The sequence below is a fragment of the Acromyrmex echinatior genome, chromosome 1 (genome assembly GCF_024713525.1).
Source record: "Acromyrmex echinatior isolate Ae372 chromosome 1, ASM2471352v2, whole genome shotgun sequence".
Lineage (NCBI taxonomy): Eukaryota > Metazoa > Arthropoda > Insecta > Hymenoptera > Formicidae > Acromyrmex > Acromyrmex echinatior.
The window spans coordinates 14,136,816-14,151,727 of NC_141852.1; the positions used below are offsets into that span (position 1 = coordinate 14,136,816).

Below are 14,912 nucleotides of genomic sequence, written 5' to 3' on the forward strand. Positions count from 1 at the left end.
TGAGGAAGGCTACACGCCCGAACGGGCCGAACGAGGTGGACACAGATGGCACTAACCGCGCCGTTAAATTCTCAAGCCGTAACTCTAATTACTCATAGACAAGCCGACATTCTAGTGCCAGATGCCGGTGAAACTTGTTAAAAGCACGCGAACGCGATTACTCATTCTATCCTGAACGGCAGCGATTGCAGCCGAAAGTCGATCCGAGATTTTCCGGCTGCTCCGGAAATCCTTTTGGATCTAAATAATGACATAAAAATCAGTTTTTATAATAGATAAGTGATGTTAAAGTAACTGTTGTCCATTACCAGTCATCAGAATAAAACCGATATATCAAAGATAAATAAATATAACACCCAAACTATAATAAATTAAAATTGACCGAAAAATGTTCGACACAGTTAAGTGAAGAAAGGCGTATTCGATCAAAGTGGATCTTGATATTTAATAATATTTTTGTGTGACTTTTCTGGTTCAAGTAAATTGCGCACTGATTTATCGTTCTTGAAACACGGTTTTAAATTGAAACCGGAATACGTAATATCATGCACAAATTAACGAGCAATTTAATAATATAGATGTTAGATATAGATCTTAACATACGATAATGAATTTGAAGTAACTGGAATAAGAATTTGAAATAATTGGAAATTGTAAGATTCACTCAAAAAATATTATTAAGTATCAAGATCCACTTTGACCGAATATACAGTTTTCTTCGCTTAATTTCTTCGCTTAATTATAATATCAAACTTGACAAAATATCGCGCTCTCAATATATTTCCTGAATAAAATTTGAATGTGTTGAACGTAAATTCCACGAGATGGTTTGTACGATGGCGATTAAACCAACATTTCTGTATCATGTTGCAGGCGATAAAATGACTATGGATGGGAGCAAGAGCGAACCGGGCAAGAACGGGGCCACTCAACAGGAATGCGCGGGTTGTGGAAAGGCGATTACGGAGAGGTAAGTGTTCCGCTTCGTTTGCATGATGCAACGCTACGTGGTATGTTTCACATCCTACCTTGAAAGAACGTTAACCGTAGGGACGGTTCGCTCAACGGTCGATCCTAATGTCTGTCCAACCCCGGAAGTCGTCAGAAGTATGAACTGAGTGGGTTAAATGCATTTTTTCTTAACGAGAAGTGAACCACAGGAAATCTGTGTTGTACAAAATTCGCAATTGATACTTAAAGCAAATAGAAATGTGCAATTATAATTAAAAATGGTGAATGCACGCTTAATGTAGTTGCAGAATAGAAAAAATCTGCATTCAATTATATAATATTATTATATAATCTTATTATATAATGATCTTATTATAGATTTATAAATTATAAATATTATATATTTCTTTTATAAATATTATATAAAATCGTTACAGAAAGAAATCTCTTGTTGTATAAAACAAACTGAACTTACATTGAGTTGCATTAGTAATATTCTTTCTTTTATTAAAAAAATCTATTAACCGATAATATCATTCAATTCTTCAAATTTAAGTTTATATGACAAATCATTATATTAAAATCATAATATTTAGTGTGTTATTATTGCATTAATGATCAAGTCATAGGTGAATAAATATAAATATTCACCATATTAAATAAATTTTCCGGAGAGAAGAGAAGTCTAAATTTTATAAATTTAATCTTGAAAATCTAAAAGCATATTTTATAAGTTTTAATCATACTTATATTTTCTATTCAGACAATAACTTTTCTTAAACAGATATCTTCTGAAAGCATTGGACATGTTTTGGCACGAAGACTGCTTGAAATGTGGATGTTGCGACTGCAGACTTGGCGAAGTTGGTTCGACGCTCTACACCAAGGCCAATCTTATCCTCTGCAAAAGAGATTATTTACGGTAAATAACGAACAAACAATTTAATCGATTGACCAGTTCCTCGCAAAAATCTTTTCGACAAGATTTTTGTGTATTCAATACAGCGTTGCGCATCCCGAGTCAGTAAACAGACAGACAGATTGACAAAACGATTGACGAAAGACGCTATTGCGAAAGGGAGAGGAAACCGAGGCGGGTAGCGGCAACAAATCGAATTTTACAGATGAATTTCCCTTATTGAATACATCCACATCCCATATAAACACGAGTGAGAGCAAATAAACTATGTTGAGATTACGGAGTCCCGAGGGAATATGCGCAGGTGGTGGCGTCCGCACGAGGAACACGCACCGTCGAAACATTGTGGCCTTTATTAATGGCCTAATATTTGAAGACGGTATATTCGCGGTGCCCGTAAGCTTATTGGTTTCCGTCGCGCACAGAGTGAAACTTCCCGTTCGCTTTCGTCATCGAAAGAACGACTTTTCTTCATGGCAAAAGTTAGGCCTCCCAATAATATTTAACTGCCCGATATAAGAATATCGTGATTTTAATTTAATACAACATAAAAAGTATTGTTTCGCGTACATAATTACTTGATATGTAAGGTGTGTATAACCTTGATCAGAAGTATAAATACCTCCACAAATTGACGTAAACATTCTAACAAAAAAATAAAAAAATCATATTTATTTATAACAATTTCAAAATTTTATTAGTTTTCCATTGAACTTTATTACCGTTTTTTTTCCAAAAGAATGCAATAAATTGAGAGAGCTTTTATACATATGGTCAAAGCTAAAAAAATAAGAGTGTTAAATCATGTCTCTTTTTTTTTATTTAATAGACTCTTCGGAAATACCGGTCACTGCGCAGCGTGCAGCAAAGTAATCCCAGCTTTCGAGATGGTGATGCGCGCAAGGACCAACGTTTATCACTTGGAGTGCTTCGCTTGTCAACAGTGTAATCACAGGTACGTAAGAACACAAATATAACGACACAATTGATTTGATAATTTTCTTTCTCACAAAAAGGATTTTTTATTTAAATTTAAATTAACAGTACAAGGGATTAAAATCGTATTAATCGTAATTAATTTTTTAATGATCGGCGAAATTCCAGAAAATATTTCGCCAACGAAACAAGTTCCGATTCACACCGCGTCAAAGTGTGGTCTCGCTTCCGCGGAACCCCCTCTGGCGGTGCTATTATTTTATTAACAATAATGAAAGCCGGTAATTAAACATTCACACCCGGCGGCGCCGACGTCGGCGGCGACGGCAAAGTCGCTTGCTCGAGTATTCCTCGTGGCAGCTCATCCGTATAACAATTTAATTCGAGCCACCCCAGCCGCGCGCGCCCGGGGGTTTGCCTAACTTCTGCAGCACTTCGCAACACTTCGCTTACTTATTCACAACAACCGAGTTAAGCCGAGGCTCGTTCGAAAGCCGGGACTCGAGCCGAGACGTCTCGGCGGATCTGCCGAATGGAGATAATCGGTGTGCGAAGGCTCGAGAGCCCGCACGTCATGCTTTTGCGAGACGCCACGAAGAAGACAGCCATCTCTTCTCCATCTCTTCGCAAGACAACGAGCAATACTTTTCATCACACATTTTCAAGTTCTTTTAGAACTTTATAAGAGTAAAATCCTATCAAAGAGTTACAATTGTGTGTGTTCCGAGTGAACGCTGCTCTAGGAAATGTTACAAAATAAATACCTACACAAATAATTAATATAGTTTACGAATAAGTTATTTTTAATAAAATTAGAATCTGAGAAGGTAAAATGTCGCTGTTTTCGCGACTACCGTCCCCCGTTTCAAATTATGGTCGGAATAAACGTTGGTTCATTCCCCTAACTCGAGACTTTCGAGGAGGATCAATGCCATAGAGCGAGAAGAATCCGCTCGACGTTTCCTCTCTTGACGAACATAATTGACGCGAGAGCTTCTGACGTGGATGCGAAGGCATTCGGAGACATTCGCGGAGAAGGAAGATAGAGAGAAAGAGGGGAGGGGGGAGGGAGGAAGGGCTAGGAAAGTCAAAGTTGCAAACTATGCGAGCGACGTATGGGTGCCTCGAGGTGCACGTCAGATGCAAATCATGCCGACTAATTTCTCGGAAAACTCACGAATCTGAAGGGAGAGAGAGCAGACCGAATATTCGCGGTGAGAGATACGTCCGAGCATAATAGCACAGCGATAAAGCCGAATGGCCGAATTAATTATACCCCCGTGTCTTTGGTTGTCCAAAACAGTTGAACCATTCAGTACTAACAACCCTTTGGCTCGGCTAGTTACCAAAGCGTCCCGTTTTACGTATGTGTTGATTAACTTTGGGAGAGGGAGAGTCAGATTAATCTTTTTAGATGTCGACATATTAATATTTTATTTATTCAAATTAAATTCATAAAAAGCCGCTAGTATAACCAGGAGAAATAAAACATATAAAGTTTTGGTTTTATATTTTTTTTTTCCAAAAAGGACACAATGCAATTATTTAATTTAACGACGGCGAGCTGGTTTCCAAATGCCGAAATGATTAAACTCTATTTAAACGATTATAAAATTGCACTTTCTTTCTCTCTCTTTTAAATATATTGTATCCCTTAATAGCTATTTTATTATCTTAGTTAAATCAACTTAATTATTCACGCTTATACCACTTCTCTTTCTTTTTTGTTACATATCTATACATACAGGGAGTTTCATAATATATGAGCGTTACTTAGAAATGAATTCAAAACCTAACTAAATAACACAAAAAGTTTATATAAATATATGTTCTTTCTATCCTTGTTTTATTAATTACGTTTTCGTGTCTTATTAATTTTCGTTACAAACTGAACTATCGTAGTGTCTTCATACATTTCTGTTTTTAAAGAAGTCAGTAAGATGCGAAAACGTGTGAAAATGCTAGTTCAATTCGTAACAAAAATTAATGACACGTTTGTAATTCGAAAACAAGGTCAGATAGAACAAACAGTTCCATTCGCATTGCTTGCAATTTTATACTCAAAATCTTCGCTTTTTCTCTCTTAACGCTCAAATATATATTTATACCTTGTTTTAAATGCAAAAATTTTTGTATTTCGAACAACGCAATTAAACCTAATATTTATATAAACTTTTTATACTGTCTTCGTAGATTCTACTGGATTCATTTCTGATATCATACCTATCTTTCTTATCATTATAGAGATAAATTTATTATATTTTTCGTATATAGTACCTAAATTTATATAGATCGCTTAAATGCTGTATTTATACCAAACAAGTTATGACAGATTGGAAAAAAGATAGGAAATAACAAGATCGTTTCTTTATGCTACTTCATAGAGTCGATGGCATTTCGGCATTTAATGTCACACCCCGACATTTGTCCGACCTTTCTTGCACCCTACGGCTGTCTAGTCTGAATTGATTCGGGCCACGAGATCGAAACATTGAAAGCATATGTCGGAGCATATGTCTTGACGGTACCTACAAATCTATAAGTTTATTTCCATTGATTAATAGATCATTTATAAAATAATAAGAAGTATAAAAAAAAACATTGAGTCTAAAAAATAATTAATGATGGTTTCCATAAACATTATAAAAGGTGGTCTTTAAATTGAAAACTAAATCTCACACGCGCAAATCATGTATACGTTTGTATTTCTATAGATTAATAGACTATTGATAGAACAGATAATGAAAAATATATTAGGTGTTGGAATTAATTCGTAGCGTTTTACAAGTGATGGGAAGTACTTTCATTAATGTATTTTTTAATGCTCATGTGAAATAAATAACATTCTTTCATTAAAAAACGCTACGAATTAATTCCAACACCTAATAAAAAACATTAGATCTAATAAAAGTAGTGTTATGAGTTTATTTTCAAAAGTTCGAGCAGCGGTAAATTTGTTAAAAATGAATAAAATTTAAATTTAAAGAAAATAAAATTTTTTAAATTTCTATTTCCGAAAGATCAAATAAAAAAAGATTTTTTGTTGAAAAATCTAAAACTGTGCTGGATCTGCAATTAATTTTGCAGAACCATCAAAATAATTATGTCAGAAACTAAAAAATAAGCAATGGTACAAAAAAATTTTGATATTCTAGCAATGAGTTTGTGTTTCCAACGAAATCATGCTAGTGGTCCAACAAAATTATTTTCAGTTCTGTATCTAGCAAAATTTTCAATCTTTTAGTAAAATCGTTTCCTTCCATACATACAAGGTGCGTCCCAAAATTTTCCCAACTTTTGAAATAAAACAACAACGGTTTACTTTTTTTTTCAAATTCAAATTGTTTATTCAAAGTAGTCCCCGTCGGACTCAATACAACGTTTGGCACGATCTAAAAGCATTTCAAATGAGTGTTTTATGTCGTTCAAAGGCACGTCCTTCAGAATAGTGGTACAAGCCCTTTGGATGTCTTCTACGTCCACATACCGCTTTCCTTTCATGGACAAATGCATTTTGCCGAATAGGTAGAAGTCACAAGGTGCCATATCAGGCGAATACGGGGAATGGTTGATTGTTAAAATGTGATTTTTAGTCAAAAAATCAGTGACAAGTGTCGAACGGTGAGATGGCGCATTATCGTGTAACAAGCGCCAACTTCCTCCTTCGCGATATTCTGGCCGAATACGACGAATGCGGTGCACCAAACGCTTCAAAACGCTTACATAGAATACAGCATTAACTGTTTGGCCTGCTGGAACGAATTCTTTGTGCACAATACCCTTGGCATCATAAAAACTTCGATGGAATTTTCGTTAATTGTCGATTTTGGGCGACCTGTATGTGCGTCGTCATTTATGTCCTCACGACCGTTCTTGAATCGCGTATACCACTCATAAACACTGGCACGGGCTACACAATTATCACCATAAACTTGTTTCATCAAATTATGGGTTTCGGTAAATGTTTTACCAAGTTTAAAACAAAACTTAATATTGGCTCTTTGTTCGAAGTTCATTCTCGTACCGATGTATACAACATACTGACACTTGAGACGCCATAACTTCGTTTCCACTGAACCAAATGTCATGAAATTTTTACTGGAAGTCAGCTAGGGATGTACCTTTCAAACGCGCAATCGAACACACGGATGGCGCCACCCGACCTATCCCTATTGAAAAAGTTGGGAAAATTTTGGGACGCACCTTGTATAACGTTATAAAAGTAGTCTTTTATATAAGTTGAAAATCACTGCCTCCTGCGACATAATCTCAATCTTGAAACTGGACTCCTTACTAAATGCAGAAACAAAATCATCGGAGAGTGTAAATAGTCATCACGAAATAAAATTTAACTGGTCTCGTCGAGAGCTTGTCGTCGACGCGTGACTATCGAGCGAAGTCGATTACGGGTTAAAGATACGTCAGCGGAAAGTATACTTTCTTTCGCGGTCGATGGTAACGCGCACCCTTAAGGCGAACCATTGGTCAGGGGTCGAAGAGGTTGACCGTACACAAAAGCGGAAACGGATGTGGCCGTTGGGTCACGCGATCACCACCGAGCCAAGCATAAAACACCTGAGTTGTTTAATCATACGCTCCGGCGATGGAAACCTCCTGCTTCGAGAATTCTGCAAGGGTGAGACCGTCCAGTTTCTTTCTCTCTTTTTCCTTCGTTGTACCTACCTCCTGAGGTTGTATCGCGATACGGAAGTGCGGATTACTCATTGACGAGTGGACGTGCAAACGCGATGATAATGAACACCTTGGATTGGATGAATCGTTCGTGATAACCGCGAGTTCAAGTACGAAAATTTAATCCTCCAACTTAACGTACGCAGTATAAGGTCCCTATTAATATCTAATCGCGATAAACTTGCATGATATTTCTATGATAATTACGTGAAAATTTCAATTTATATGCTAATTTTCTTGATACTATCGTCTTACAGGCAACTGTTTCAATTTATTTACTATTAAATGTAAAAAATTCAGAAGGTGAACTAGAAAACTATTGGTGCTTGTTTTCGCGTTTATCACGATAAAGTCCATGGCATACAAAAAACTTAAGGTAGTAAGAAAGATGTAAGCATAAAGAAATTAACATTTTTTGCTTGCTACTATTTATATACGTTATTAAGGTTATTACCTTACGTTTTCTAGTGTGATTGACCGATTCGTTTATTGCTTACGTTTTTTTTTAACGAGGTTTCTACAAGTTCTAAATCGTTAGTCACCGCGCTCATATCATACTAATGATAAGGAAGAATTATAATTCATAAATCTTAGGAAACTTACATCTAAATATAAATCATATTAAATTATCAACAATATTTCAGCCAGTTAGAAGGCTGATAGTTGTCAGGGTACATAACACTGTAAGGTTAATTAACCATAAAGCCAATATTCATAAAGATCTTTTATCCAAAATCATCTTAAGTACAGTCTTAAGAAATCACAAACCAATCAGAGGACTGCATTAGCAACTTAAAACATTGCTTAAGACCATTTTAAAATAAGAACCGATGAATATCGGCTTATGTCTAAGTTTTAAATTGTAGTAAATGGAATTTGGCTACCTTCACGCAGTCACTGATTACTGACTTATTATTGCCTTATGACTGCTCAAAATTCGATTTTACTTTTATCTATTATTAACAACTTATTATAGAAAGCGCATAAGACAAACAAGAAATACACAAAAGTCAAAATGATTTATTTTGATTCTTAACGTCGATAAACAGCCAAATTTGGTAATAAAAAAAAATCATCATTTCGACTTTCTTTTGACTTGATGTGTTCCTTAGGCGATTAATAGAAATAGAGAATAACAGATTTTAACTAGAAGCCATATATTCTGGTAAACACGGTTTCTGATAGATTGTTAAATCTGTTATTCTCTGTTCCTATCGCCTGTGCTTTTCATTCAATTGCGTCTCAAGCCCTCCTGTCTTACGTTCTTTTGTGTGCCATAGCCTTAAAACTAGAGAGTTACGGCGTAATAGGATTAAGTACGAAAATTCAAATTTCTACATCGCATTCAACGCTTGCATGACGAGATGTAAATTCGTAAGTAGCCTGTGGACGGAAAACTTAAGTTTCCGAGCGATTCTCAAATATTTTTCCACGGTAACGCGGAGTTATTCTTGCTAATGTAATCACCGCTTCATCTGCACCGATATCATTATCAACGATGTTTTCTCAAGCAATAATAGGATAGCCGAGCGTCAGCGAATCGAAACGCGCATAATGAAATTATAAAAGCCCATCATATAAACGGCATTAACGGGGCGAACTCTTCCGCCTGTTTTCCCAGCGTGATTCTCGGCTAATATCTCACGGCGATCGAAACGCGTAGAAATAAAAAAAAAATATCAAATTTATACCGTCCCATCGGTGGCGGGTATCTCTCGCGGCGTGCACATTGTTTAAAGCCGATGACGCACTTTATGCGTCGAGCAGCTACGAGATTTATCGCGGGCTATGTTTCGACCACCAATTCGTCCGACGGCCGTTTCGCGTTTACGATTAATTTGAAGTGTCGCTTGTGCACGAGATGCCGGATGAGTCGATACAAAATATGCAAAACGGATAAAGAAAATTATATCCGTACGTCGCGCTCATCACGCACGAGTAGAAATAAGCCGGTAATTTGTCCATATTCCACGGTAAAACTTTTGGATGGCGAAAATCGGCTTTGGCAATGCGATTGTCATCAACATAATACAGTTAATGCATCGCAATAATTAATTAATAACCAACGCGGGAGAGATACACACATACACACATGCGCCACGTTATTAGCTTGTCAAATAATTATATCAATAATCACGCATTGATAATTATTGTATAATGAAAAAGCGAATGCGCTTCGTAAATCATGGCGGAGCCGCGTCGGCCTCGCAACATTTTCTGAAACGTAAAGTTTCAAGAGGAGAGCGGTAGATTTTAATTAAATTCTACGATCTCTCCTCGTGCGCTCTCTGAAACGACCGCGGAGTAGTAAGACGCGACCGGCTTAAGCTCTTCCTCGACTTACGATCTCTGCCCGAGGAAGCTTCGTGAGTCTCGCCTTTGTCTAACGAAAGCACGGGTATTGTCGGATGACTCGCTCGTCCTTCCCCGCCAAGAGCAGCATTGTTCGTGCTTATATTGTATTTTGGCATTACGAGTTAGCCGGTTTAATTGTTATTGTTCCGCGGAGCTTATCGAACACGGTACCCTGTTGCATTCCCACGCGAATCATCGCCCGGCATCGCAATTACTCCTAAATCACTAAACTCCCTTACCTGCGAGCGAGCAGTTACACGTAACTTACGACATTGACACCATTTATCGACTTTCCGATAGCTGCACCCCTGTTATAAGCGTCGCGAAACCACGCCCGACTGTAACATCATCGTTTGCGCACGTCAAATATCCAGCACAATATTTAATAATAATAATAATATGTATTACAGATCACGAAACTCAGTACACGCGATATCATCTTTGATTTCGCTTCATGTGAACTTGCTCCTAAATTTAGTGCATCTCCAGCTTTCTCGAGTAATTAACAATGCAAATGTACACTGAGAGGTTTGATATTTGTGATTATAATGACATGGTAAAATAATTATAGTTAGAAATCGAAAAGTTTTTATGTACTTATTACTGCTGTAATGTTAATAATAATAATTACATTTATATTATAATTTAAAAAATATATAGCTAGCATCGAAAATGGCTATAAATTATTGTCAAATTATGATAATTGTAATCATTTTTTTCTGTCATCGCATTTTCTATGTAATTGCAATACTTCTGAGATAAATTATATTTCAGGATAGAAAATAGGTGAAATCATTTTTTAATTAATTTATCGGTCTCTTTGTTTTAACAAAATATTTCGATTCAAGGCTCGATATTATACAACTATAAAATGTTTGAATAACTGAAATAAAAATAACAATAAATGACGCAACTACCTAAAAATTTTTATCAAAAATAATTCCATTCCAAATTAATCATAGTAAATTTACTATTAAAACATTAAATAACATGGAAGTGAAAGATAAATGGAAATGGAACATCCCCTGCGTGCTGCAGAATTTATTTTATTATAGCACCTAATAATCAACACTAAAAAAAAATTCATATATCGATGTTCAAAGGATTCGTCGGTGTTTAAAATCGCTCGAACTATATCGTATTTGTAGTAATAATCCGCTATCACTCTACCACAGTTATTACTCGTCTTGCCAAACTTGTATCTCAGCACACGGCCTTGCTATTATCCGAGAGCTAACCCGCGCGAGATCCTCGGAATAAGGACAATGCAAAGTTAATTTCGCCCTATGATTCTCAAGGGTGATGGTGAGAAGGGGTGAGAAAGAGGGCGGACGCTCTCGCGGTCGGGTAAAGTAAGCGGTATAGGTTGGGCGTCGTGTGCGATAGGACGAGGTGACGGCGCCAAGGCGGTGGTGGTGGTGCGACTGTGAGAGGGTTGAGGAGAGAGAGAAAGCGGCCATTTTGTTTCCGGTGTCCCGGGAGCACTTCCGGTCACCGTCACGCAGTCCCGCGCCACGGAGTACCCCCGAGCTCCTGAGAGATCTCCTTCCGTGATTATATTCAAATTAAATGCACCGGTCCGACCGGTAATATACTGCCGCCAATTTAGCTACAACCCCCCGGGGGATGGCTCGCCTTACCTCCCTCCGTTTTCGCCGGCCGTTTCGCGCATCGGAGGCGCAAGAACTACGCGAATTGTCTCGTTTTGCTGGGGCACGTGCCGCCACCATGGTACGTGTTGATGATTTTCGACCTGCGGTTTCGGCGGCAGGATCCTCGATAAAGAGCACCCATCGTGTGCGAGCATAGTGATCGCGGTGAACCAATCGACGCGGCATCACTCTAGTGGGAGGATTGTTTTCGGAATTTCGCGATGGATAACTGAATAGAAATGTATACACAAAAAGAACAGTTATGCTAGAGTAAAAATTTAGTTACACTTTTAAATAATATCATATTGAACCCAGTTTAAGTTATTTTTCATCATTTCTATAAGTACTTGTACTTAATATGTTAATTTAATTAAAATAATGGTAATAAATGTATTAAAAAATTTAGTTTACTATTTACTAATTGTATACGTTAATGTGAACGTTTATTTTAAAACTAACCACAAAATGGATTAATTTACATTTTGATGCACATGATTAAAAATAATAAAATGTTATTTAATTCAAGAGATTGGGTTACTATCCTTTGATATCTAACAGTATAGATACAAATCTGAAAATAATTTTGTTACATCATTAAAATAATTATATAGAACGTCCAAGTTGCTAAAACGTCAAAACTTTTACAGTATTATTATTATTATCATTATGCTACGTTCTACACAATTATTTTGGTTGGTGGATGGTTCAACAAAATTATTTTTAGATTTGTATCTACGTAAACTTTTAGATACTTCAGAAAAATCATTCTTTCTATATGTAAAGAAAAATTTATGACCAGTCTGCAAGTAGAAATACATACTCGGTATTTCACATAACGTTTAATGCTCATAGCAAATTTTTTATTTATCTATTAACATTTTATAGAAATCCATGTTGCAACGTGTTTCCGTGTTGCATTACAAAAGAAAGAACAAATTGCAGAGGGGTTAAACTCCAACGATAAACGACAAAGGCAGATCGCAACCAGAGTACAAAACCGTAATCGTTCACACCGTGCGAGATCGACAATAAATTCCCCGGGCGGTGCGACAAGGAATTCGCTTCCGGTTTTGGTTGCGTCGCGCCGCGCACACGTATCGCGTTCAAGCGCGGCTGCATCCGAACAGTGAGGGTTTCGGTTGCACCATTTTCAATGGTGATAATCCGACGTGCCGAGAGGGCCTCGTTGCGCGAGTCGAACCCTGCTTTGTCACCGGATAACCTAGACTCGCATTCCCGGCTCCGATGGCGATAGACCTGCCACTTCCCGTCCCCCGCCCTTCTCCCCTTGATACCCCTGACTGCCCCCGGCATCGGTCATTCCCTCCCGCCGATGGGCCCCCGCATCCACCACGATACCAGTACACGACAAACGCGCGCACCCTCGCACTCAGAGCCCTTGAGAGAAACAGGGACAGGAGAAGGATGGAAAGCAAACGTCATCGACGGTATACGAGCATATTCGTGTGCACTTCAAAACGATACGCAGCGGCTGACGCGAGCGGTAATAGGCGTATTGCGATTATAAATGAAATGTACCGCGGGAGAAACGGAGGGCGGAATCAAATTACCCGAACGAACGGCGACGAGCCAATTCTCAGGTGCGACGGACGGCACAGAGAGGATAGGTATCACAACAGAGAGTGATTAACGAACCGAGTAGCAATATGCGTGCGCTTATGCGTGCTATGCAGTGATGATTCGTATTTTGTGAAAGGAAGATCCGATCTCGTTTTCGAAACGAACGCGGCGATGAAGAATTATAATAATCAACAATACTATCAGCCGCGAATACTTGTTTCAAGCAGAATTAATGTCTATCATGCAACTATTAGAAATTTTCTTTGCTGCGAAAAGACTTCCGCTGGATCTAAAAGTATAATTCATTCGATGAAAAGCTTTTACTACATTCTTAAATATCAAAGAAATAACGTAATCCAATTCCTTGAATTAAATAATATTTTATTTTTAACTTTCGTGTGTGTTTAAATGTAAATCAATCCATTTCTGTGGTTGAATTGTTTAGTTTCAACGAAAACAACGTTCACATTAATGTATACACTTAGAGATAAACAAAATTAAATGAAATTTTAATCTATTTTTTAAGTTAAATTGTTTAATCTTTTAAAGGCAGGAATCTATTTTAAAATCTTTTTTCTTGAATAAAGTTTGTTATAATTATTTTATTGTTTTATTTTTGTTTCAAAATATGACACTACTTCAGTAGCTTTGTTGTCCCATAAAGGTTAACTCCATTGTTTCAATTAAATTAATGACGCCTATTTTTTTAGCTGAACCTCTTACACAATTTATCTTTCCTTTTTTTCTTTTTATGTTAAAAAGGGTAAAAAGAAGGGTTTTACCCAAGAATTAAAAAATTTAGTTAAATACAAACCTGAAAATATTTTTGTTCCATCAAAATAATTATGTAAAACTCTCAAGCTGATTATTAGAATATTAAAACTTTTTGCTGCATGTCATCAATTAGCGTTTTACATAATTATTTTGATGATGCTACAAAATTATTTTCAGATTTATATCTAGCTAAATTTTTAGAGATACTTGAACAAAACCGTTCTTTTCATGTTGAAGAGAAAAGATGAACTGTGAAAGAAACGGCTAAAAAAAACCTTTTAAATAGGAGCAATAGTAACCTTACAAAATAATTGAAAATAAATCAAATTGAGTATAATTTGACATTATAAATCTAACAATATAAGCGTTTACTTTTGCAGCTAGTAACTCAGTAACTAAAAAAATACTTTTATACACGAATACGTCTGTATAAGCTACTGCCCCGTGGTATCACAATCGATCCTACTGGCGGAGTTTCTCGTTTCCAGTCTCGTATCTCTCGCACAAATAACCGTGGATGAAATCAAAGATCACTTGTACGAGCGAAGAGAAGAGGCGAGTGTCACAACGTTTGCATTGGTCGTTACACATGTATGGTATTCGTTTACTCGGTGAACTGTGGCTGTCCAGTCGACGGAGACGGAGGGGAAATTTACCGGAGGCATTGCGTTTGGGGGGTGAGTTTGTAATAGGCGTACACACGCGTACGGACGCGCATACACGTGTGCGTATGCATTTACGCGGCGCGCTGCCAATGATTTATGTATACCGCTAATTACCAGCGTGCACTGCACTGTTTTATCCGACGATCATAGTTTTATTAGGCCAACCTGTGCATTGCGGTATTGTCAGCGCCAAAAGCACCCCGACACGCACCCCCAAACAACCCCGTACCGGCTGCACCGAAATGCACCGCGCACCCTGCGTTTGTAACTCTGCGAGCGCAGGCACTTTCCGGAAGTGAAACCGTTTTACGAGATGTTTAGCATACTCTGCAAATCCGATCGTGTTTCATTATTAATTTAAAGAATTTTTCCTTCTTTCGTCCTTTC

The 14,912-nt window shown here is 37.3% G+C and overlaps 2 protein-coding genes across 8 annotated transcripts in view; one reads left to right on the top strand and one right to left on the bottom strand.

The window, feature by feature from the left end:
* The window catches only part of LOC147910988 (uncharacterized), a 320,664-nt gene that overhangs the window by 228,372 nt on the left and 77,380 nt on the right, over positions 1–14,912 (bottom strand). The window lies entirely within an intron of this gene.
* LOC105146923 (LIM domain only protein 3) overlaps positions 1–14,912 on the top strand; it is a 121,854-nt gene that overhangs the window by 63,146 nt on the left and 43,796 nt on the right. For both annotated transcript variants that reach the window (XM_087412841.1, XM_011057570.2), the window contains exons 2-4: positions 874–970; positions 1,736–1,873; positions 2,700–2,825. In XM_087412841.1, coding sequence (XP_087268967.1) covers positions 882–970; positions 1,736–1,873; positions 2,700–2,825 — 353 coding nt within the window. In that variant the 5' untranslated portion in view covers positions 874–881. The remainder of the gene's footprint in view (positions 1–873; positions 971–1,735; positions 1,874–2,699; positions 2,826–14,912) is intronic.